At 44.5% G+C, this 25127-nt stretch overlaps 2 protein-coding genes across 8 annotated transcripts in view; one reads left to right on the plus strand and one right to left on the minus strand.

The window, feature by feature from the left end:
• The first annotated feature begins 243 nt into the window (after positions 1 to 243).
• LOC114248466 (uncharacterized) lies at positions 244 to 5260 on the plus strand. Its single transcript, XM_089737946.1, has 4 exons — positions 244 to 494; positions 1823 to 2248; positions 2630 to 2755; positions 4332 to 5260. Exons 1-4 carry the CDS (start codon positions 378 to 380, stop codon positions 4650 to 4652), a joined length of 990 nt encoding a protein of 329 aa, XP_089594072.1. The 5' UTR covers positions 244 to 377; the 3' UTR covers positions 4653 to 5260.
• Positions 5261 to 6788: 1528 nt separating this feature from the next.
• LOC114243835 (transcription elongation regulator 1) overlaps positions 6789 to 25127 on the minus strand; it is a 41337-nt gene continuing 22998 nt past the window's right edge. For 6 of the 7 annotated variants that reach the window (XM_089737942.1, XM_089737939.1, XM_089737940.1 and 3 more), the window contains 5 exons: positions 8789 to 9025; positions 8057 to 8179; positions 7812 to 7976; positions 7489 to 7646; positions 6789 to 6995 (listed from right to left, as the gene is read on the minus strand). In XM_089737942.1, the coding sequence (XP_089594068.1) occupies positions 6866 to 6995; positions 7489 to 7646; positions 7812 to 7976; positions 8057 to 8179; positions 8789 to 9025 (813 nt within the window). In that variant the 3' untranslated portion in view covers positions 6789 to 6865. Of the gene's footprint in view, positions 6996 to 7488; positions 7647 to 7811; positions 7977 to 8056; positions 8180 to 8788; positions 9026 to 20375; positions 20863 to 25127 lie in introns of those variants that run through there. The other variant, XM_089737943.1, reaches the window with a different exon arrangement.

Here is a 25127-nt window from a genome sequence, read left to right on the forward strand (position 1 = left end):
AATTGTTCGCTCAAAACTGTAGCTTAAAACGTAACAAAACGTCAAACCGGTTGCAAACTTTAAAACAGTCTCGATCGTTTGCTAAGTAACTTTAATTTATACTGTTATAAGTATTTTTTGTATGCCCACAAGTAATTAAACTGTTAGAAATACCAATAACATAAAATATAAGAATTTTCATATGTATTTTTATAGGTGCGAACAAAACGCAAAAATTGTTTAGATGTCAAACTTAAACGTCAAGTTAATTGTTTTGGTCGCTGATTTTGTTATTTATTATTCTTTTAAGATACCTACATATGTATTTGTATCTAGAATGCAATTTAACTAATAAATTATAAACGCAGTAAAATATAGGTTTTAATATTAGGAACAAAATGACTTGGAACAGCTGTCGCACCTGTTTAAGCATCCAGAATTTAAATCCAATATTCCCTATGCCGGAACACCACGAAAAATATACAAATGTTATATTATCCACCACAGGAGTCAAGGTAACTAACCGTTTTTCTATTTTGTAAGAGGTATCTCTAATTTCCTTAGCGATGTTAACTGTACTTTTGTACTTATGGCCCTGCTAAAAGTAAACAAATGCAAATAAAACCATCTTTCGTGCTATATCTTATTTTTTGACTGGCTCTTTTTTTTAATTTTTTTATTGCCTTTGTAGGCAGACGAGCGTACGGCCCACCTGATGGTAAGTGGTTACCGTCGCCCATGGACTTCAGCAATGCCAGGAGCAGAGCCGAGCCGCTGCCTACCGGGTGGTACTGTAGTTAGCGGCTGACTATTGCGTCGACGGTCGTGGCTTCGATTCCCGCATCAGGCAAACATCGTGTGTTGAACAGGTTGGTTTGCTCTTTGTTTGGGTATTTATTATCTAAATGTATATATTTAATTAAATGAGGACTGGGCTGGCTGTATATGCCGTAGAATCGACGATCACTGGAGCAGATTGCTTCACGAGTGGAGACACAGCAGCAGAAAACGTAATGTGGGATGCCCCATGACGGACCTCCAAACAGTGACTGGCAAGATGTGGATGAGGAGAGCTGAAGACCTGGCTCAATGGTGTATTGGGAGAGGTCTATGTCCAGCGGAATACGACTGTGGGCTGATGATGATGATATAATATTTAAACACATAAATATGTACATCAGTCTCAGTATCCACACAGGGAATGTTAAATAGGGGCAGGATGACCATGTGCGATTTGTTCCCAGTGATTTATGTTATTTTTAATTTATATCTTTAGAACTGCTAGTCTGGCACTAGTTAGAATAAAAGTTTTATAAAAGCTAACAGACCACAAATTTATTCGGTTATAGTATTACAGTTTTAAGGACAGGATAGCCCTTACAATATATTTATTTTCTCTCATAAACGTTTACACATTATACACGATACAATGTGTAAAATTTCTAGATACTGTCTAGGTGTATTTAATTCTTGTCTCTCAATAATATGCTCCCATTAGTTTCTTGAAATTTTAATGCAACAAAAACGTTGTCAGTTTTAAAAACAAAAGAAAAAAGTGTCATCTTTTGAAATTGACATAAAATGTTTTTTGTGTGAGCACGTAGGTTCTACACAATGCATCATTAAACTTAAAATTTAGGATGAAACCTTTAAACGGTCTCTTCAAATATAAATCCAGACACGTAACGACATATAGCCAGAGACTCAATTGGCATTGGCATTTTTCTTATTTAACTTTTTTTCTTCTTCCGTACTAATATTTACTCAATCTAGAGTAAGGATTATTTTTACTGTTTACCATGATATTGTAAATCATTTTGTTGATTGCTCAAATATTTTCCAGGTGGAACTGAACGATGAGTATCCACAAGTAATGTGTACATCGTGCATACAACTGATAAATGACTCATACAAGTTCCGGAAGAAGTGTGAGCAGACGCAGCAGATACTCCAGAGCAGCACCCATACACGAGACGGTGTAGTTAAAACCGAAATGCAATCTCAGAATGATGCCACATACACTTTTATTGATATTTCGGATTTAATAATTGATTTGGACACGACAAATGCCAACGAAGATGAAACAAATACTAGTATAGAAGAAGAAAAAAAGTTAAATAAGAAAAAGGAAAAAGTTAAAAAGAAAGAGAAGAAAGATGTGAAAGTGAAAGAGAAGATAGAGTGTGAACATTGTCACAAAATATTAACTTCCAAACTGTCACTGCGGAATCATTATAAAATACACACCGGGTTTGATGTGGTCTGCGAGGTGAGAGGACATCTTCCTTACTACTATTGTGCTCAACAAAGCCCATGGACATCAAGTTCCTAAATTCATTGGAGTCAGAAATAGGCCGGTACCTACCTTGTGAGTGCAGAGTCCCCTTCACATTCATAAGCTAGACCGCGCGAGAGAGAGAGATGGGCAGACTTTTCATGATGCGCATGCAGTGCGACCTCACGCCGCGCGCTTATTCACAAACACTGCACAAGCGCAACGTGTGTATGTGTTGAATGCGAGTTACATAGTAGGCGGAGCGGGGCTGTTAGGTTTTATTTTCGTTACGGAATTTCTTGATTCGGTCGCCGCGCTCAAAGGCCGCGATAAAAGCTATGCAATAGTTTAAAATAGAAAAAATATTGTTCTCAGCACTGCGGTAAAAAGTTCATAACGCGGAGGCTGCTGCTGATGCACTGCCGGGCCAAGCACGGCTACGAGAAGACGGACAAGTGCTCCTACTGCGACTACCGGGCCTCCAACGCCGAGCAGGTCAAAGTGAGTCGCGCACCCGATCCCTCCGCCGCCACGCCTCTTTGGAGCCTCTGGGTCTGCGGAGGGACTTCGGTTCCCTCTGTATTTTGTACCGTATGTTCCATGGGGAGTGCTCTGAGGAATTGTTCGAGATGATACCAGCATCTCGTTTTTACCATCGCACCGCCCGCCACCGGAGTAGAGTTCATCCATACTACCTGGAGCCACTGCGGTCATCCACAGTGCGTTTCCAGAGATCTTTTTTGCCACGCACCATCCGGCTATGGAATGAGCTCCCCTCCACGGTGTTTCCCGAGGGCTATGACATGTCCTTCTTCAAACGAGGCTTATGGAGAGTATTAAGCGGTAGGCAGCGGCTTGGCTCTGCCCCTGGCATTGCTGAAGTCCATGGGCGACGGTAACCACTTACCATCAGGTGGGCCGTATGCCCGTCTGCCTACAAAGGCAATAAAAAAAAAAAAAAAAAAAAAACGCTGATGTACACTCTCCGCACACGATCTAATGTCGTCTAAAGGCTGTAGAATTTGTTCCGATCTAGTGCGATGCTAGTCGCTTAGTGGAAAGTATCACTTGTAGTTCGGGAGCCCGCACCGACCCCCCCGCCCCCCGTGGGCAGTGTGACGTCACGCCGGGGGGCGGGGCGGGGGCGGGCCGCAGTTAGTAGAGAAGTAAGAGAAGTAAGTGAGCGTGAGTTTTTTTTGTTTTTTTTTTGGCGGGAACGCGAGGAGTAATGTTGATTTGTTTTATTTTGTCTATTTAGTGTCTCTTCGGGTTTAAATGTGTAATAACGGTGGTTTATTAAATGTATAATATCTGTGAAAGTGCACAAATCTAGGAAAATGAAACAAAGCAGCTGGACGTGCTTCTCGGGATCCTCCAAAAAGTCCACTGAAAAAATCTCAGTAAATGACCATTATTTTACTGATTATATGTACTTCCATATCATCTCATCTCATTTCATTTGATTTGAAATTGAGAACGGCTGGACCGATTTGTCTAATTTTGGTCTTGAATTATTTGTGGAAGTCCAGAGAAGGTTTAAAAGGTAGATAAATATGAAAATGCCCGGAATTAAATAAAAATAACAATTTTGTTTTTAATGTGTCCCCCGTCGGACGGATTCTTTTTGTTTATTTTAAGTTTATTTTATACAAAAGTTTAGGTTTTTTATTTATCGATCGAAGCACTACGAAGTCTGCTGGGTCAACTAGTTTTTCATAAACATAAGAATATAAATTAGAATAAGACCTTTTCTTTATTGCTTAAATGGGCGGACGAGCCCACAGCCCACACGGTGCGAAGTGGTTACTGGAGCCCATAGACATCCACAACGCAAATGCGTCACCCATCCCGAGATACAAGTTCTAAGGTCTCAAGTATAGTTATAACGGCTACTCCGCCCTTCAAACCGAAACGCATTACTGCTTCACGGCTGAAATAGGCAGGGTGGTGGTACCTACCCGCGCGGACTCGCAAGAGGTCCTGTCACCAGTGAGGCATGATTCAAAGGTCTTAGTTACCAGGTCATAAAATCCCTTAAAAAGTAAGTGCGCGTGCGATCATGGGCTCGTCTCGTCAGATCCACGAGCGGCTGCACACCGGGGAGCGCCCGTTCGTGTGCGCGCAGTGCGGCGCCGCCTTCCACCGGCGGAGCACCCACCTGCAGCACGTCGCCACGCACCTGCCCGACCGCCCCGTGCCCTGCCCGCACTGCCCCGCGCGCTTCCAGACCAACACCCTCATGCGCATCCACCGCAGCCGCCACGCCGCCCCGCCCGCGCGCTGGCGCTGCGCCCTGTGCGAGGGGCGCTTCGCCCGCCGCCGCACCGCCCTGCGACACCTGCTGCGGGCGCACGCGCTGCAGGACCCCGCGCTGCTGCACAAGGACATCGCGCCCTGACCCCCCTTTCCCCTCCCCCCTCCACACTCACCCAATCAACAATTTTGCGGTAGACAGCGGCTTAGCTCTGCCCCTGGCATTGCTGAAGTCCATGGACGACGGTAAACACTCACCATCAGGTGGCCCGTATGGTCGTCTGGCTACAAGTGCAATAAAAAAATATCATTTCTTTTTAATTTAATTAGGTACATTGAAAATCATTCCGAGGACTATGTTAGTTAATTACAAACTACACATACATTTTTAAGGAAAAGTATATTTTAATTACCACTAATTTTAATCAGTCATGTTTGATCTTTGTTTGTCCTCAAATGCCATGGTTGGCTGTATTGGCACAGATACTTCTGCCTATATGTTTTATTGACTCTGTGCACAACTCAAATGTCAGTTTTGTTATGAGTCTATTGATGATCTCATAACACTTTTAACTTCAACTCAAACATGAAGCTAGTCTCCATTTAGACACTTATGCGGTGTGCAACAATCCGAGCGGGGCTACAGAGGAATGGTACTTGGGTTGTCCAAAATAATGTATAAATTGAACGGGTGACACTTTCTTTCTTTCTTTCTTTTCTTCACTATCTTTATGCCACTTTCTTAATGATGTCCGCAGCTTACAAAGTAATTAAATTTTATCTCCATTATTAACAAAAAAAGCTACACTGAATTATTAGGAAATTTTTAAATTACTTTCTTAAGTTGATTTATATTTTCTAAAAAATATATTTAAAATCACATTTTAGTTCATTATAGTCCAGACTTCGGGACATTCTTTTATTTCATAAGGTCCCAAGTACATCCAGCAATAACATTAGAAATCAGTGTGCTTGGTGCGAATTTTTTAACGTTCTCGATAGCGTAAAAGTTAACTCAAAGTTGTATGGAGTTGTAACGTTTGCCGCTAGGGGCGCTATACCCAATCCATACAAATTGGAGTTAACTTTTACGCTGTCGAGAACGTTAACAAAACTCGCACTAAGCACAGTGACCACAAACCAGCACTTACTGGTGGTAGGACCTCTTGTGAGTCCGCACGGGGGTAGGTTCCACCGCCCTATATCTGCCGTGGGGCAGCTGTTGTAGATGTCTATGGGCTCCAGTAACCACTTACGGGAGGGGGGGGGGGTGCCATGAGAGAGCGTGAGGTCGCGCCCCCCCCGGCGTTATATTTTATTACTCATAGCTTACTTCTAATGTGAATATGGCTTAATTTAAATTATGTATTTAATTATTAGATAATATGCCGAATAAATGATTCAAAATTGAACGTGTTTTTTTAATGATCCTCTGAGCGACTCGCGTCTAGCACACGCAAGTCCAGAACTAAATAGTGGCGCGGTCTCCGCTCAGCTCATTCTCGTTCCGAACATCGGCGCACTGCAATAATTATATTTCAATAAACAGACGCACTAATCGGCCAGACTTTTTTTTTATAATTGAAGTTTACTGGTGGCCCGGGGGCCTTTCCAGTTTCACCAGGACAGGTGGGCGAGCAAGGGCTCAGCCAGGAGGGGTGGGATTCGCTAACAGCTGCCCGAGCGCCTCCGAAGGAGACCTAACAACTCAAGAGCAGTTGCTTCACGAATGAATCTACTACCGGATCGGAATCGCGACCCACTGCGAAGATCCGGTGTGCTGAACTCACTCAGGCCAGAAAGTGCCAAATACTCGTCGCTAGTTGCGGTTGATGAAGGCTTGGATCGGCTGCGTGATCTTTTTGGTTATTTTCCATGTTCGCGCTCTGACAGTGTCCAGACAGTGCGGATACAGTAAGGCAGATTTGAAGATGATGATGCGATTGTAGCGGTCACTGATGGAGTGACGAACACAAACGGTAACATTAGCGATATAGGAGTAGACAGAGACTACGAGCGGTCTCGTCGGTCGTATTGTATGTAGTTCATGGACTCCGTACTTATAACAGATAAATATAAGTTATAGTTCTTTATTATAGTTAGTTAATTTATTTAATAGTGTAATTTCCCTATCGCCGGTAGCTTAGAATGGCTATTGCAGCTTCCCTAGTCCCAGGAGCGGCCGGGCGAGGGGTAGGATCCGACAAGACATCATCTAAACATAATGCGGTGTCTGTGTCCGCGCACCGCGGCGTGAGAGATCTTCAGTAAAACAACGATCCAAATTTTCAAGAATTTATTTATTTAATTAAACTATAGTTTATTCACAGCTTCATGTAATGTACACGCGGGGCCCGGTCAGTGCTTGTTCCTGCGGGAGGGCTCGGTGGCCGTGGGGGGAGGCGGGGGGCCCTTCTTCTCCAGCTCCTCCAGGTAGCTCGCTATCATCTGCTCCCGCTCCTCGGGGATGTGGTCGAGCGCCGTGTATCTGAATAACACACGGGGTATCAATATTGTGCGGCGTGCGTATGGGGCGTCCCGCGGGAGCTAGGGTGCGCGCGTGTAGGGTCCCGCGGGGGCCGGGATGTGTACGTGTGGGGGACCCGCCGGGGCCAGGGTGCATATGTGTGGGGGTACCCGCGGGGGCCGAACCTGAAGTCGTGCGCGAGCGTGTGATCCCGCAGCTGCGCGCACGTGCGGTGCGTGGGGAGGGGGGTGCGTACCTGGCGTCGTGCGCGAGCGCGTCGTGCACGTGCGCGTGATCCCGCAGCTGCGCGCACGTGCGGTGCGTGGGGAGGGGGGTGCGTACCTGGCGTCGTGCGCGAGCGCGTCGTGCACGTGCGCGTGATCCCGCAGCTGCGCGCACGTGCGGTGCGTGGGGAGGGGGGTGCGTACCTGGCGTCGTGCGCGAGCGCGTCGTGCACGTGCGCGTGGTCCCGCAGCTGCGCGCACGTGCGGTGCGTGGGGAGGGGGGTGCGTACCTGGCGTCGTGCGCGAGCGCGTCGTGCACGTGCGCGTGGTCCCGCAGCTGCGCACGCGTGCGGTGCGTGAGGGAGCGCGTCTCGAGCAGCAGCTGGCGGAGCGCGGTCTTGGCGGCGCTCTGCTTGTCGCGCTGGTAGTCGCGGAACTCGCGCTCCATCTGCCGACACACAGTCACAAGACTCGTCTATAGACAAGTGGTTCAGTGGGTGCACTGCTCAACGAACAAACTGTCCTGACAGAGAGGGAGAGGTCAATGAGCGCGTTTCTCTTACTAAGGAGGCTTGACAGACTATGGATATGCCCTCTGACAGTAGGCGCGTACCTGCGTGGCGCTGGCGTAGGCGGGGGTGGTGGGGTCGCTGCTAAGCGTCTCCTTCACTTCCTTCCACGCGGCCGTGCAGGACACCCCGAGCTCCGTCAGGATGCCCCGAAGCTTGTCTCGTCTCTTCGACGCCAAGTTGTTCGTGTGCTGACTGAATAAACGTTCCTGAAAAAACAAAACATGATCATCGCTAGTGGACTCGCCTGCTTCGAGGGTCGACATGCGAGGGTCGACGTGGCTGGTACCTTGTCCTCCTTGGCGAGCAGCTCGGCGAGTCCGAAGCGGTGGTCCTTCTTCAGTTGTTTCTTGGCTTCGCGCCACGTCAGGTCCGGGTTCCGGACCAGATCCGCCAGTAGAGCGTTAAAGTGCTGTAAGACGATTCGTCACGTTGCATGAGACCAGTCGCAGCGACAGGTTCGCGCTTTTATTTGTTGCCTCTGAAGGCGCACGAGCATACGGCCCATCTGATGGTTAGTAGTGACTGTTGTTCACAGGGGGTACAGTGATCTCTGAAGATGTCTGAAAACGCGCTAGGTTAAAAGGAGATGAAAAGGTCATCTCTAAAAAATCCTCAGAGCACTTCCCATACATTCGGCATAAAACACAGAGAGAACCGAAGTCCCTCCGCAGAGGTCCCAAGTGCTCTGTGAGATTTGGATTATCGACAATCCGGACGGCCCTCTTTTGTTGGTAGTATCTGGTATTTGGGACCCCAGGCCCAGAGACGAGAGCAGTGCTCCACGCGAGGCCGGTCTTGTGGTTTGTGAAACAAAAGTCTTTGCCCAAGCGTGTAGTACCGCTTTACTCTCTAAAGGATTATGGGTGTTTTAGGAGCTAATGTGCTTCAAAGTTATTGTAACACCGAACGCTGCTAGAACTGTTGACCTGGAGGGCACATCGCTAGGGACCAGCCCACCGTGAGGTCGAGTCTGTGGGCGCTACAGTCGTATCAACAAAGTTACAAGTGTACCGATTACCTGTACGGCCTCGTCTCGCTTGTGGTACTGTCTCTCCTTGTCCCGGTCCCGGAGGCTGGTGGCGAGGGCTCGCTGCACCTGCCGCTCCCTCTCCTTGATGGAGGCGGCGGCGCGGGCCTCGCGCTCCCGGGCCGCGGCCTCCTCGTCCACTGTCGGCGCCGAGCCCTCGCCCCCCGCGCCCTCCCCCGTGTTCCCGGCTCCCACCGCGGGTTCGGCCGGCGGCGGTTCCTGCTTTGGCTGCGTCAAGGATAACGTTAGCATTAGGGGGAAAGTAATGGCGCTTTATACATTACATTCAAACGAATATTTTTTAATAGGTCTTGTATTTTAAATTAATAATATAATCACCCTCTACTGTGTCCATTTTCAATACCAAACCGGTAAAAATCGGTTATCAAGATAACATTTTGGACATCATAAAAAAATTTACAACGAAAAAATGTTGTAGAGATTTTAATAAACGGAAATCCGAGGGTGTGACACCGGACGAGTATGGCGGATGAGGCAGTACCTCTCATCCCAATTCATGGTTTCCCCCAGTGTTCGCCTTGCACAGTGCGGGCCTGCGTTGTCGTGTTGCAGAATGACGCCCCTTCTGTTGACAATTGCTGGACACTTCCCGATTAAATATAGTGCACTCGATCCAATTGTTCAGTTTGTTTAGTTATATTCAACCAAACACAAGGGAGCGCCTTTTTGGGACGTAAACCCGGCTTCGCAGTACTTGGTCGTGATTTATTTGGAGGGAGACACTGCCTTTTGCGTCATGAATACCACATAGAGGTCCTTTTCCGCCTCTAGCCATCGAACGATCAAAACGCGGTTGTGTGGTGCCGTTGAAGCAACTTGCGATAAACCGCTTGCCTTTCTTCTCTTCGAATAGATTATGGAGGATCTAAAGACCGATTCTCCTTACTTTTCCAATATGCTATAAATGTTCCGGGATGAACAACCAAGGTTCGTCCAGGGCGCTTGACTGTTCCTCGATTGTTTGACATGGATTGACAAGCCGTGGTCTAGAGGTGGGCTTTCAGATCTAAGCTTGTAAAATCATCTTTGGCATTTCTGAACGTCTAATGCACTTTGATAAAGATCGCAACTATTGCGTCACTATCCTTGCGGAACTCAAAAAGCATACAATGCCGGATATTCTCTTCTGGAATTATTCTGGTCACCCATCCAAAATTGCCAAAAAAAAGTTATTATTAAACTATTTACCAGTAAATAAGAGACAATAACCTTACAATCTGTTTGGCACGCTTTCAAAATACACAATGAGTGAGATTGTTTTGTTACTAAAGTTCCGCTGCCTAGGGTGTACATGGACGACACGTGTATCTTCTAAATCGTTAGAAAGATATAATCATCGTCTCGGACAGGACACGCAGTAACCGACTTTTGTTCTCTGGGTCACACGAATATTTTATCAGACCGGCCCCTGATCAAGTACCTGCGGATGTCCATCGACAGTCCCGCCAGTTCACCACTCAACAATACGAACTATGGTTCAATATGGAAACAGCCAAGGATTGGATCCAGTTTTCGTCCAAAGCTAGTCCAATAGGACCTTGCTCCTAGCAGCGGGGACCTCGATAAGTAAAGGCAGCCCTGTCAATAGCATCAACATAGCAGACTACGGTCTAAGAATATTCATTTGATTGGCGCCGATGAAATAGCAGTCATTTTTATTCCCGTTTTCATTAACAAATGTTACGTTGGAATTTCGTTATCTATACTATATAATATTATAAAGCTGAAGAGTTTGTTTGTTTGAACGCGCTAATCTCAAGAATTACTGGTGCTATTTGAAAAATTCTTTCAGTGTTAGATAGCCCAATTATCGAGGAAGGCTGCTATAGGCTATGTAACATCACGCTAAGACCAATACAAGCGGAGCACCAATAAAGAATGTTTCAAAATCGGGGTTTTAATTCCTTTTGAGAACTTGCACTGCGTGCGCTGCGGATACGGTTAAAGTTTAAGTTAAGTACGAAAATGAAGAGGCGGGTAAAATTTAGCGTTATGCCAAAGCAACTATTCCACGCGGACGAAGTCGCGGGCAAAAGCTAATCTTCTTATAACCATCGATGGAGTTAGGTAAATATACTGTGAGTGCGAGCAAATATTAAACGCGCCCCGAGCGATAGATCACATCACTCACTAGCGTGTTTGCTGTCGACAACTCGGGATATACTCCGCAGCTTCTATTGTTTCTATACCTTGTTTTTTTTTACGTAAGCTGATAGCCTCGAGGCTATTTCAGCGTAACCTTAACTAGTAGGTGTGAGCTCACGAGGCTCAAACCTGACGACGTTGCTAACACGAACCCTGGCAAGAGCCCTGCTTCGCGGAATCTACCACCGGATCGGAAACGCGACCCACTGAGAAGATTCGGCGAGAAACTCAGTGGGCTGTGTCTGTGGGTTTTTATATCGTATTGTATTGACCGAAGGCCGGACTTGGTCTGGTTGACTCGACTGTATCTCTCAGGACATAGCGGAGTGCGCTATATCGTAGCGACAGCTGCGCGCGAATGTGCTAAAAATTGACCAAATTTTAGCAAACCGAGTCGAAAAGTGAAGAACAGATTTTATCTTGTGAAAACGCGCAGTTTCTGTCGGATTACTGGACTGACTGGTTTAGGGTCCGTTCACACAGACACACATACACACACTTTTTCTTTTCACACAGACCGGAGCGGAGCTACCGACTATTTCACATCGACCGGCTGGAAGAGATCTGACAGCCGATGCGCACTCAATGGGAGCGGGTCGGCTCCTCTTATTATCTCACACGCAAAGCGTTCAAGCATTTTAATGACAAAAAAAGTGCACATGCTAAAATTAACTTTTTTCTCCTACCGACGCCGAAAGTTCGATTTTCCTCTCGCTGTACTGAGAAGAAATTGTAACTTTTCCTCCCTGGGTACTGACAGGTGCGCATGCGCGTTAGTGTCTACGTCTGCTCTCACGCACCTAAAGTTCTCCGCCATTGTTGTGCTCGGGTAATTTGCAATATTATGTTTAGTGTAAAAGTGAAATAAACAAAAGGTAGTAAAATTTTATATTAAAAAAAAAAAAAGATGAGTTCATCACAGTTCTTACTTATTCAATTAGTAGTAGTTTAAATTGTTTTTTTTATAACTTGCGGCCTGGTAGGAAAAAAATAGTATGTGCACCGCGGGAAAAAAGTAGAAAACAACAATGTACTATTATACTACAATTACTCAAAACTGTTTCCAATATGATAAAAGTTTGCTCTCCTCTCCGAGTCGGTCTGTGTGAACGGACCCTTAAGATTAGTTTCCAATATTTTTGTTGTAGCCTCTATAAGTCTACAATAAGTCCGTACAGTCCGCGCGCGCGCATCCCTCCGTGTGGGCGCGTGTTGCTAAACGCTAGTGCGTATCGCGATAAAATGACGCAAATTGTGAAATGTAATGCGTGCAATATAGTGATCGACGAAATGCTATCGTACATTCAAAATAAGGTGTCGGTGATAGATGAGGAAACGTTAGTGCGAATTTGTATAACGTCATTCTCAGCTGAGGAAATCAGTAAGTCGAAAACGTTATTGTTTGATTCCGTGTCTGTGGGCAGGTTGAAAATTAAGCGCAAAAACAAGGGTAAAGAAGAACGAGATCTCGTGGACATTGTGAATGTTTTTAAATCTATGGAACCTGATCTTTTCCCGATTTACGTTGCGAGAGATCTGGACAGATTACCACCCCTAGTTTATGACCATTTTGATTGTAGTAAGATATTAAAAGACTTACTAAAAGTTCAAACTGAAATTAACGATCTAAAGGCGACATATGTGACAAAAAATGAATTAAGCGATCTAAAAAGTGAACTATTGTTATTGAAAAATAACTCGTTAACTCCTTCAGTATCGAATGTAAACACAAAGCGAGGGGGATGGATGTTGGATAGCGATCCTGTTGGACTCATTAATATGAGCAATTCTTCGTTATCTGAAACCAATAATATCAATATTGGGAATGAAAATACCAAAATAGGATACGAAAATAATTCGAAGCAGTGCAAAGATATTTCGTACAAAGGCACAATGAGGGTAGATACGAAACAAAACGAGTGTGAATCAGCTGTGTGTCAACAGTCGTTATTATCAAAACCGGTCAGCGATGGCGAACTACGTGTAGCGGGGATAAAGAGGCCTACGCACACAAGTGAAACACCAGTGCCCGCGACGGCAACTGATCGTGGGCCGACAAATCAGCTGATCACAACACAATTAGTTAAAGGTAGCGAGCCATCAGATAATGATAATGATAACGGATGGCAGAGGGTATCTAAACGCCGAAAACCTATGAAATACAGATATATAGGCAAGGCAGGCAGTTGCAGAGATAACGAAGGAAAATTCAAAGCCGTGGACAAAAGAGTGTCCATTTTTATCACTAAAATACATAAAGATACAACAGAAAATGACATAATCGATTATGTGTACAGAAAAACACAAGAAACTATTATTTTAGAGAAAATCTCTTTTGCATTCGAGAGTGACTATAAAGCTTATAAATTCCATGTTTTAGAACACAAATCGTCCATATTCCTAGATAGCAACCTGTGGCCACAGGGTATTATATTTAGGAAATTTGTGAACTTCAAAGGGAAAAAACAAAAAAATACGAACGGTGACATTAACGCTGTGATCGGTACCAATACATCTCAATAATGAATAGCAGCGGTTCTATTTATAATATAGTTAGTTTCAACTGCAAAGGAGTGAAACGATCTGTGGAACATGTAAGACAGCTGTGTCGGACGTCGGATATAATCGCGTTACAAGAGACGTGGTTATTGCCGGACGATTTACAGTTTCTCAGTGCCGTTGATAGCGAATATGGCTGCACCGGGACTTCGGCCGTAGACACTGCGGCCGGGATACTCAGGGGGCGTCCATACGGAGGAGTGGCGCTACTATGGAAGAAAAGTATCTTTCAAAATGTGTCGATAGTGCAGTGTGATAACGCGCGTGTGTGTGCCATAAAAGTAACAATAGATCAGAGATCGTTATTGGTGTTCAGTATTTACATGCCTACGGATAATGCAGTGAACCTAACGGAGTTCATGGATTGCCTCAGCCTGATGAGCGCTATTATTAGTAACGAAAATATCGAATCAGTGTATATACTCGGCGATTTTAACGCCCATCCTAATGAACCTTTCTACAGGGAGTTGGCATGTGTCTGTGGGGAATTAGGATGGACTTGTGCGGACGTTGAACTATTAGGTGTAAATTCAGACACGTATAGTTTTATTAGTGAGGCGAATGGGTCCAGACGTTGGCTGGACCACTGTGTAGTCACGAAGTCAGCTATGCAGACCATTGTCAATACGTATATACTGTATGATGTCTTGTGGTCTGACCACTTTCCAGTAGTAGCACAGTGTGATTTTAACACTATAAAACCGAAATTTAATAATGTTACTCAATTGTGTAGTACCGTGCGATGGGGGGACAGAAAACCTGAGCAAATTGAATTTTATCATAAGATATGTCATGATAAACTGAGACGGATAGATTTTCCTGGCATTCTAAGTGATTGTTGTGATTGTGTTTGTAGTAATTCTGACCACAGACACATTTTAGATAAAATGTATCATGATATTGTTGACGTACTATGTCAAGCGGCTAGCGACAGTTATTCCCGTAGCAGATTTAATTGTAAAAAACCTGTTATTGGCTGGAATCGATATGTTAGTGATGCTCACGGGGAGGCGAGGTGTAAGTTTAATCTGTGGGTGTGGCATGGTAAGCCGAGGTCGGGTCGTGTTTGGAAAGAAATGCAAGAGAGTAGGAAAATTTTTAAATCACGTCTGAAATGGTGTCAAAACCACAGCGAGCAGTTAAGAATGGATATACTCGCGTCTCATCACTCCAAACACGATTTTCACAGCTTCTGGAAATCTACCACTAAACTTAATGGTAAACCAGGCCTGCCCGTGAGCGTCGGTGGCATAAGTGATCACGATGGCATCACGAATATGTTTAGGGAACACTTTGCGGTTAGTTCGCCATTGGGACCATCACAGTCAGGGTGTGTGGGTGATTCTCAGGGGCGGATAGTTACTGCTAGGTTTACGGCTAACGAAGTTAGAAAAGTTATTAACTCCATGTCACGGGGTAAGTCTCCGGGTCATGACGAGCTGAGCATAGAACACCTAAAGTATGCCGGTGTACACTTGCCCCGAGTCTTGGTTATGTTCTACAATTTATGTATAGGACACTCCTACTTGCCTGAGGAGATGTTGAAGACTGTGGTAGTGCCAATTGTGAAGAATAGGACCGGGGATATATGTGATAAAACCAATTACAGACCCATCTCGTTAGCAACTATCATAGCGAAAGTGCTTGACAGTTTGCTTGACATACAACTTGATAAATATCTTCAGATACATGATAACCAGTTTGGTTTTAAATCAGGAATGTCTACAGAAATAGCCGTATTGTGTTTAAAGCAAACTGTCAAGTACTATACTGATCGAAAAACTCCAATTTTTGCCTGTTTCCTCGATTTATCAAAGGCATTCGACCTGGTTTGTTATGACATCTTATGGCAAAAACTGAATAATACTAAAATGCCGAAAGAACTAGTACAGATATTCAAATATTGGTACGCCAACCAGCTGAACGTGGTACGATGGTCGGGTGTCTATTCGAGGCCATACGGGATGGAGTGCGGGGTGAGGCAAGGGGGGTTGACCTCGCCCAAGCTCTTCAACCTGTATGTGAATGCTCTAATCGAGGAGCTCAGCAGTACTCATGTCGGCTGCCATATTGATGAAATATGTCTCAACAATATCAGTTATGCTGATGACATGGTGCTGCTGAGTGCGTCGGCCTGTGGGCTGTCTAAGCTGCTTGGCATATGTGAAAGGTATGCTCTAAGTCACGGTCTGGTGTATAATACAAAGAAAAGTGAGTGTATGGTGTTTCAGGCCAGAGGCAGGTGTCTGGATAACATTCCCTCCGTCAAACTGAATGGTACGCCACTGCGCAGAGTAGACAAGTTTAAATACCTAGGACACTTTGTAACCTCTGACCTGAGGGATGACACAGACATTGAGCGGGAGCGGAGAGCGCTGTCTGTAAGAGCTAATATGATTGCCCGCAGGTTCGCTCGGTGTTCGCGGGATGTCAAAATCACTCTATTTAGAGCGTTTTGTACGTCCTTCTATACGTGCAGCCTGTGGGTGTTCTATAGTCAAAAGCAGTACAGCGCCTTACGCGTCCAATACAACAATGCGTTCAGGGTGTTGTTGGGGCTGCCTCGGTTCTGTAGCGCGTCGGGAATGTTCGCCGAGGCACGAGTCGACTGTTTCTTTACGACCATGCGGAAAAGATGCACATCCCTGATTGGCCGGGTCCGGGTCAGCCCTAACAGCATCCTGAAGGCATTAACAGACCGTTATGACTGTCGGTACTTGAACCATTGTACCATGGTTCACTTGCGGACTAAATAATATTAGTAATAATAATGGTTGGTTCGAAGTGGGTATCAGCGGAATGGAATATTTGAAATGTATTCCACTGATAGCTACTTTTAATAAATGTATATTTTTTATTTGATTGGTTTTGTTAATGTTAATTATATTTCAATGATACTATGTACACATATGGACTTATTGTTGTCTGAAATAAAATAAATCATTCATTCATTCATAAGTAGCGGTGGCCGCGTTGTGACACTAAAGTGGGCGGCTTGTGATATATTTAAGCACAAAAAATCTCTGTGGTCCTCGGCACAGAGGTACCCAGCGTCGGTCCACGACTGGACATCTAACGGGACGATGGTACTTATAAAGGCGGCTTTGGCCATCTTAGCTTGACATTTGACATATGGGCGAAACGACAAAAGCAAGGTTCCGCCGGGCGGATAATATTGCCAGACCTGTTAGACCGGCGGCACACGTTGTAGTCTGGGACGTGTGGACACACAAACTTGTATCGAAACTGCCATTCGCGAGTGAATTGCCTGAAAATAGGCAGCTGTCACATTATATTTTATTGCCTTTGTAGGCAGATGAGCATACGACCCACCTGATGTTAAGTGGTCACCGTCGCTCATGGACGTCAACAATGCCAGAGGCAGAGCCAAGCCGCTGTCTACCATTAAGTACTCTCCGCAAGCCTCGTTTGAAGAATGATATGTCATAGCGCTCGGGAAACACCGTGGGGGGGAGTTCATTCCAAAGCCGGATGGTACGTGGCAAAAAAGATCTTTGGAAACGCACTGTCGACGAACGCAGCGGTTCCAGATAATATGGATGAACTCTGCTCCGATGGCGGGAGGTGCGATGGTAAAAAGGAGATGGGGGGATCAAATATATATCATATTTTTTTCTATAACACTAAACAGAGACTGACATTAGGATACTGCTATAGACATTAACTTTGCTTCGGGTATAGAAAGAACTACCAGTATCTGTAGGTCTGGCGATTTCTCGACTTGGGGTTTCATATACACCAGCCTTTCCCAAAGTGGGCGATAACGCCCCCTTGTAGGCGCTGCAGTCCTAAAGGTGGGCGGAAAGACCCAGAAAAAAAAAATGCGAGGCGTTGTGTAGAGGCTTGAGAGGCGATTTGTAATTTCATCTAGGAGGACTTTTAGATACCGACTGAGCTATCGCTATAGTGGTTTTTAAGTAGGTTACAAAAATGGGGGCGCTAAAAATTATTTATTCTCAAAGTGGGCAGTAGACAAAATAAGTTTGGCAGCCACTGATCTACACGATAAGAGGGATTCCTGGTGAGAACTAAGCGCAAATCATCTTCTCTATTGAGGACGGGGTGTTTGTTTATTGCAATGGTCTCGCACACCACACGCGGTATGAAGCTTTAACATACAAAATGGGGGGTCACTCAGCCGAGTGACCTAGCGGGCCTAGACCCGCCCTTTCTAGCCAGAAAGGGCGGGTCTAGGAACGTTTATTATATATCATTATTGACTATACGTAGTTACACAGTGCACACCTAGTAGACATTTGTAAATGTACCCCAGAGAAGCTGTGCTCCCAGGACGCCTGAGATCAATATAACTCATCAGTAAGTGTCGCGACTCGACTGCTCTAGACGACACTTAACCCTACGAAGCCGGGGTTATAGGGGACAAATGGGGGGCCACCGGGGGGGACACGGGGGGGCAGCGCGCCCTGTTGCACATCTGCTCCTTGCGCTTTGCACTTTAAACCAAGAGACCGACTCCGGGTGTGGTCCCCGGACAGCTCCCCGCAGCACTTACAGAACGGACCGACGACAAAACAATAAAAGAATACACAAGAAATACATTTGTATTTATTCGCATTTCATCAGAGACAAAATAGTGTTTTTAATTATTTTTGGACACCTAAACAATGTTTATTTACATTTACAAAAACATACGTACATACATTCCCAAAACACTTATATTATAGTAAGCTAGATCCAAGTCGTCAAAGCGATCTCTCCGTCTCTTTCACACTTAGAGGCTAGACAGAGACAGAAGAGGTAGCCGTACTCTCGCCAGCTCTAATGAACATATTGTAACGGTCTGGTCCGACCCCGGGGGCAATAGGAACAGATCGTGTTTCATTAATTTAAGATTTTAAATCACATTAATACATTTTTGTCAAACAAATCCGTCAATCTAGGAGTACTTTCTTTTTACAATAACAACTTTATATGTAACGAAAATCGCTGACGGCAGTGAGCGTCAGTGAGCACGACAGTCTGCCCTCGAAGCTCACGAGGGAGCAAGATACGAGCCGCCTTCCCAAAACTATTTATCTTCGAGGAGTATAGTTCCCCAGTTATTGCATTTATGTCCATTCGAAAAATCCAGAAACCATGCGGACATCAGGGGACATCACTTACACTATAGTAAGTTTTTTTTATTGATTAGATGGGTGGACGAACTCACAGCCCACCTAGTGTTAAGTGGTTACTGGAGCCCATAAACATCTAGGACGTAAATGCGCCACCCACCTTCAGATATAAGTTCCAAGGTCTCAGTATAGTTACAGCGGCTGCCTCACCCTTCAAACCGAAACGCATTACTGCTTCACGGCGGAAATAGGCGGGGCGGTGGTACCTACCCGTGCGGACTCACAAGAGGTCCTACCACCAGTAAAGTTAATTAGTTTCGATTATTACGACCGATGCGGTGCTGCCCTCGGTCTCTGTCAGAACGAAGCCGACCACGGACATCACCTAATCACTCGTCGACTTACAAATAACATTAACTCTTAATTAAAACCACCCTACAATTAAATATATAATCGGGTTCGGTGCGGTCCACTCACTCCACTTACAAATCACTGTCCGTAACATTAATGCTTTTTTTTTACATCATTTAAAACATTTAAAATTTTTAATCAAACTCATTCTGATTTGACCTTTCTTATAATGTAAGATATAATTAAATATTTAGTTTTACATTGCTAATTGATATCAGCTACATCATAGGAGTACTGTTTAGTGACGACGGTCGTGTTGGGGGGGACGCGCTCCGCCGCGGTCCCCTGTGTAACGCAGGGGCAGGGAAAGGGTTATAATGCAAATTCTCTGTACAAAAAAAAGGAAGCTATTGCAAATCGGAGGTCAATCATTTTACATCTAAGAATGTATTAATATTAATACAAAAACTAAACAACACATAATAATATGTAACCTTCCTTTGTCAAAGAAATAAATAATATATCTGATTCAAAATGGAAGAGAAAACCACCAGATGTGATTGAGAATAACGTAACGTCATATAATATATTTTGCCCTGCCGAGTTTCTCGCCGAATCTTCTCAGTGGGTCGCGTTTCCGATCCGGTGGTAGATTCTGTGAAGCACGGCTCTTGCTAGTACCAGTGTTAGTAACACTTCGGTTTGAGCCCCGTGAGCTCACCTACACGTTAGGGTGAAGCTGAAATAGCCCGTCAAGGCTATCAGCATAGGTAGGGGAAAAAATATATATAACTGAGCCTGTAACCTCCTGCCTCATCGTCAGTGGTGAGGTGGTCGCTCTGCGTTGGGCGGGCTGAGAGCTTGTGAATCCAGCATCACGCGGTTATTGATGTCTTGGAGAACTCTATTATAGGTAACTCAATAGGGGGGATGGGGGTGTCAACTCGACAACTTTGGGAAGCACTGTAATGCGTAATCTAAGGAAATGAGGAATGAGAACGCCTGCGCGTACGCGGTGTGGTATAGTTGAAGTGTTTAGTGAGGAACTTTGGATACAGCTGGAAACCTTGAGGGGAATTCCACGTGCTAGACTTGACGCTGCAGCAGGAAGGACACTGACAGAGGCGACTGAGTCACTGGGACCGACAGGGGGCCAGCTGTCCCCCCTTGGGGAGCGCGCGGCGTGACGTCACGACTAACAGTAGGGGCGCACTAATATTTATATTATTACAAAAGCAACACACAAAACCTATTTCATTAAACTTATATAAATTCTATAATGTCCTTAAATGTTTGTACGTACGACTCTTGACGCGGTAAGCGACACCATCAAACAATCGAATAATTATAATAACTAGGTCGTTACACAATGTATGTATATATATATATATATATATATAGTATTTACAATACGATACGTTAGCGCTGCACCGCGGCCGGCACGACCGACGGTAAGTGGTGACCGTCCGCGCGACGGCTCGTCCCGGCTCCGGCCCGCGCCAACAGCTTCGATTACCGTTTACAAAAGACGTACAACAAACACTAATCTTTCTCACTCTTCTTCCTCTTTTTCTTCTCGGTTTTATCTCCCTTCTTCTTCTCCACTTTCTTGTCCGGTTCGGGCGATTTGAACTCGTCCGTCTTGCGTTTCTTGGGCGAGGACTTGTCCGCGGGCGGCGGCTGGTCCTTCTTGGCGGAGCGGAGTTGCTTGGGGGGACAGAGCTGCTCGTCGGGCGAGCTGGGCGGAGACTCCGGCTTGGCGGGGGGCGGCTTCTTGCCCCGCGCCGACTTGCCCTTGTCTCCGTCCCGGGGGATGCCGAGGATGTCGGCCCACTGGTCGGGGGGCGGGGTGGGCTGCTTGTTCTCCTCCTCGTTGGACTGGTCCGATTGTTTCTGAAGAACAGACCGACACTTACACCGTCGTCACTGCGCGAGCGCGGACGTTGGCAGACGAGATGCTACCTCCTCACTCAGACGTAAATAAGATTTTATATCAGACATTCGATAATGAGTTCTATTTGCATTCTCATAAAGCTCAATGTTTAACTTTCAATTTAATTACATTCCGCACTAGCATTCTCGTCGTCCAACGAACGTCCAGCCTTATAATTAACACGACGCGCGCCGTAAGAGACCAGCACCATGGCTTGTCCCTCCAGACATTGCTCACAAAACTGAGTTGTATATTGAATCTATGCATCACACTTCTATTTAACTAAATACGGTTGAAGACATGAGTGGATGAAGGGTTAAGTACAATTTTTAGGATTTTTTACTTTTTAATACGCTTTTATTAGCTTCAGACGTGTGTATGTTAGTATGTAACGGAATCTTTGAACATGATTTTGAGCCCCTTCAAAACGTCGGATTAACTCGAAATTTGGTGTACAATATTTAAAAAATAAATTGAAAAATAAATAATCGTTTAAAAAAAACTAACAAAATACGTTTTCATAGAAAATTCAACTAAAAAAATAGAAAATAAATTTTAATAAATTTGAATTAAAAATAGTGTAAATAAAAATGATTTTATATCACATTAGTTTATTATCAAATTTAATCATATCCCCTTCATCCACTCATGTCTTCAATTAAGATTGTGAATTTTTATTTAGTTTTTTTTGTATATTTTTACCCTCAAAATAAACGCTAAACAAAACTAAATAGAAGTGTATTAAGTTTCAATATTCAACTCTAGATTCGAGCCATCACTTGCGACGCTGCAATGATTTAGAGATAAAGAGACAATTAGATGATAAATAAGCTCACGTTGCGTCTCCGCGAAATTGAACATCACACAGTCCTCGACGTGACTATATATTTATTACTTTATTGAAGGCATCGCAAGCTTTGGTTAGAATCAATAGGGGAGCGGGGGGTTGGGGGCGGAGGCGGGGGCGCGACCTGCATCGGACACGATCTGACAACGGCCTTCCAAAGGAAGCGACGGGAGATAATCAAACAGCAACAACATTAATACGTACAAAGAATATATTAATTATACAAAGTGCATTCATACACGCGCATCCAGGCTAACATAATCGTCGTCGCATCGGCGATTCAATCGTTTCGATACGAGACATCGATATGTCGATTACGATATTACAATAGTTTCGTTTGAAATCGCACGCTGCATCGAGGTCATTGTACCCTTGAGGCCGTGTCATATTCTGCGGGCTGTTCGAATCGATTTCGGAACAATCGATTATTCAAAATCGATAACTTTGCCATCATTTTTTAATCGGACATGTGTATTGAACGCCTAATGTGCACGACTCGTTTTAGAAATAATCGAGATCTTTTCAAAATCGATCGATATTAGTGCCTTAGTCCGATGTAGGTGCGCTGTTTACCACACTACCCGCCCGGGCACGCGTATCGATATCAATTTAGCCAATAGGTAAATAAATAATAAAACGCATTTACTATCGATAATCGCACCCCAGTCCGAGATATAGGCGTGCCGATTGTCTCATTAACTCTGACTAATTTAATATAAACCTGAAAACTAGGGCGAAATTGTAAGAACCATTGTTGTGTCATTAGCAGTATTACTAAAATTAAAGGGTAGGTGAAAAAATATACTTCAAAATGGCTTCTGGAGAAAAATTATTAATCTTCAAAAAGTATTATGAACGTATATGGCATGTAGGACCACGAGAGGACGACAGGCATCAGCATTATCAACCCGACGACCTTTCTGAAGAGAGGAGACGTGAGATCGTCATTTGAGAGAGGACGTCCATGGGGCAGCTTGCCATTTGAACAACAGAGTAAGTGGGGAGTGAAGATAATGGTCCAGTGAGAGATAATTAGATGACCTGCGAGTCAGGTGGCCGGTGTAAGGGTGAGTACATGACGCAGCGGACCTATTCCTTATTGGATTCGACTCATAGATACCCGCACACGCTTACAGTTTCCAGCTCTAAGTTCGGAAGCATGGCAACATCAATTATAGTCATAGTTGCCGAACCGATTGCAATTCAAAATCAAATACATTTTAAGTGACAGCTTTGCTTTTCTTTAAAAAGTATATCAAATCATTATTCGATAGTAAAATCGGTTTTCTAAATACATCCGATCAGAGTTAAAATCTCCATGCCCATGGACTTCGGCAAAGCCGGGGAGAAATATGTTTCTTTAGCCCTCGTTTTGAGGTTATATCGAGGCGCTGAGGGTTTATTTGGGGCCTCAGTAGTGAGGAGTATTTTCTTGCCGCGCGTGCTACACACGGGGAGGAGATGCTAGATAATAGACGGATTATAATTTCATGGAAAAATCTAAGGGAGTTATAGTTTTTATGATCTACACAATACATGTGGGTAGAGTATAATGGTTAAGGGGTGGGATGTTGCAAGGCTGGCAAGAATTGGAAATATTTAACACTGAAATAATTAAAATCACACACGCAGTTACTGCTGCGTTCACAATAAGATTATCATCAAACATTTGACGTCAGTGAGCTTTGATTGAGACGCGATGAATCTAGAGAGTTCGACTATGGTCCGCACAACCTCGCCCCGAATAGCTTCAGTTTTCACGACTTTTCTCTCAGGAGTGAGTAGGGTGGTCGCCCAGCCACCCGCAGATTATGACAATCGGCTCCAAAATAATAATAATAAAAAACTTTATAATGTGTGTATTACACATATGTCGCTCGCATTTCCAAAAAGAGGGTAGTTTGGCCCAGAAATATTTCATGAACGTATTTCTAAGTCCCGAGCTGCGAATCCGTACTAAGAAAATTAATAATATGATCAGGTACAACTAAAAAAAAAAAATGGTGCGCGTGTAAAAAGTGAAACTTCTTTTGCGGTCTGAAGTTTTGTGGTTTCCTTGATTTTTCATACTTAAATCAAATTTCTCTTCTAATGGGGAATGCTGTGTATAAAAGAGACGACCTCTTCACCATTTATATATATTTTAAAATTTATATACAAAAATAAATCTTTTTTTTTAAATCCTGTTGTTACTGCCATCTACAGGAACAATGAGGAACTAATAACAAGTCATCTAGTGGCCGACGCCCGTAAACAGAATTTATATAAGAGAAACGACCTAGCTCGCTGTCTCCCTCTCTCCACGATCGGGTAGTTCGCGAGACGCTTTGTCTATTTTCTCACTCTCGCTCGTCCTAAATTGTATCTTTTTTCTCTAACCGTAACGAATCTGTCGCGAATTAAATTTTGCGCCTAAAGAAGTTTCACTTCAAAAAACAAAATAGTGTATACAATTGGCGCTTTGTCTCACCCAAAAAAAGATACTATTTGTGTGCGTCACAGGACACATCCAACGTATATTGTTATCGCGTGTCCAACAACGCGGCAACGTCGACATTAACTGTTCTCTCATTATACATTCGCGTCAAAGAAGCAGTGAACTACCCTCTCTTTTTGACCATTAACACAGACAGAGACATGTGGACGACGCCGACGTGTGGACGTCAATCATGTTATTTGAAATCGCGAGCGACATCGTCTACTGGTCAACTATTTTAAAAATAATCCATTTATTTATTTAAACAACTTCAACCGGCGTCTAGACAAATATTGTATGTAGCCACCTCACAAGTGTACCCTTGTACGTGGTGTCTCACTCACTCGACGGGGAGGCGGCGGCTCCGGGTGGTAGGGACGAGCTGTGGCCTGTGGCCGGAGGTGCAGCGCTAATGACGGGATCGACTCGAGCAGTTTTTATGAGCATCTTGATCTCATACGTCTGTGTTGATAATGTGGTGTCCATGGGCCTCTGCACCGAATAGACACTAACTCACTCACTGACACACACACTAACTCACTCACTCACTGACACACACACTAACTAACTCACTCACTGACACACACACTAACTCACTCACTCACTGACACACACCTTAACTCACTCACTGAGACACACACTAACTCACTCACTGAGACACACACTAACTCACTCACTGACACATACACTAACTCACTCACTGACACACACACACTAACTCACTCACTGACACACACACTAACTCACTCACTCACTGACACACACCTTAACTCACTCACTGAGACACACACTAACTCACTCACTGAGACACACACTAACTCACTCACTCACATTTCGTTTGAGGACACTAACTAGCTACATTTATGGAGTTGTTTTCGAGTAAGAAATAAATGGGTTACTTT

Source organism: Bombyx mandarina, chromosome 24, assembly GCF_030267445.1.
Source record: "Bombyx mandarina strain Sakado chromosome 24, ASM3026744v2".
Taxonomy (NCBI): Eukaryota; Metazoa; Arthropoda; class Insecta; order Lepidoptera; family Bombycidae; genus Bombyx; species Bombyx mandarina.

Excerpts from the sequence above, each read along its gene's own strand:
- LOC114248466 (XM_089737946.1), top strand. The coding sequence starts at position 378 with ATGACTTGGAACAGCTGTCGCACCTGTTTAAGCATCCAGAATTTAAAT. Across the intron at positions 495-1,822 it reads TATCCACCACAGGAGTCAAG|GTGGAACTGAACGATGAGTA; the intron begins GTAACTAACCGT and ends AATATTTTCCAG. Across the intron at positions 2,249-2,629 it reads GGTTTGATGTGGTCTGCGAG|CACTGCGGTAAAAAGTTCAT; the intron begins GTGAGAGGACAT and ends TATTGTTCTCAG.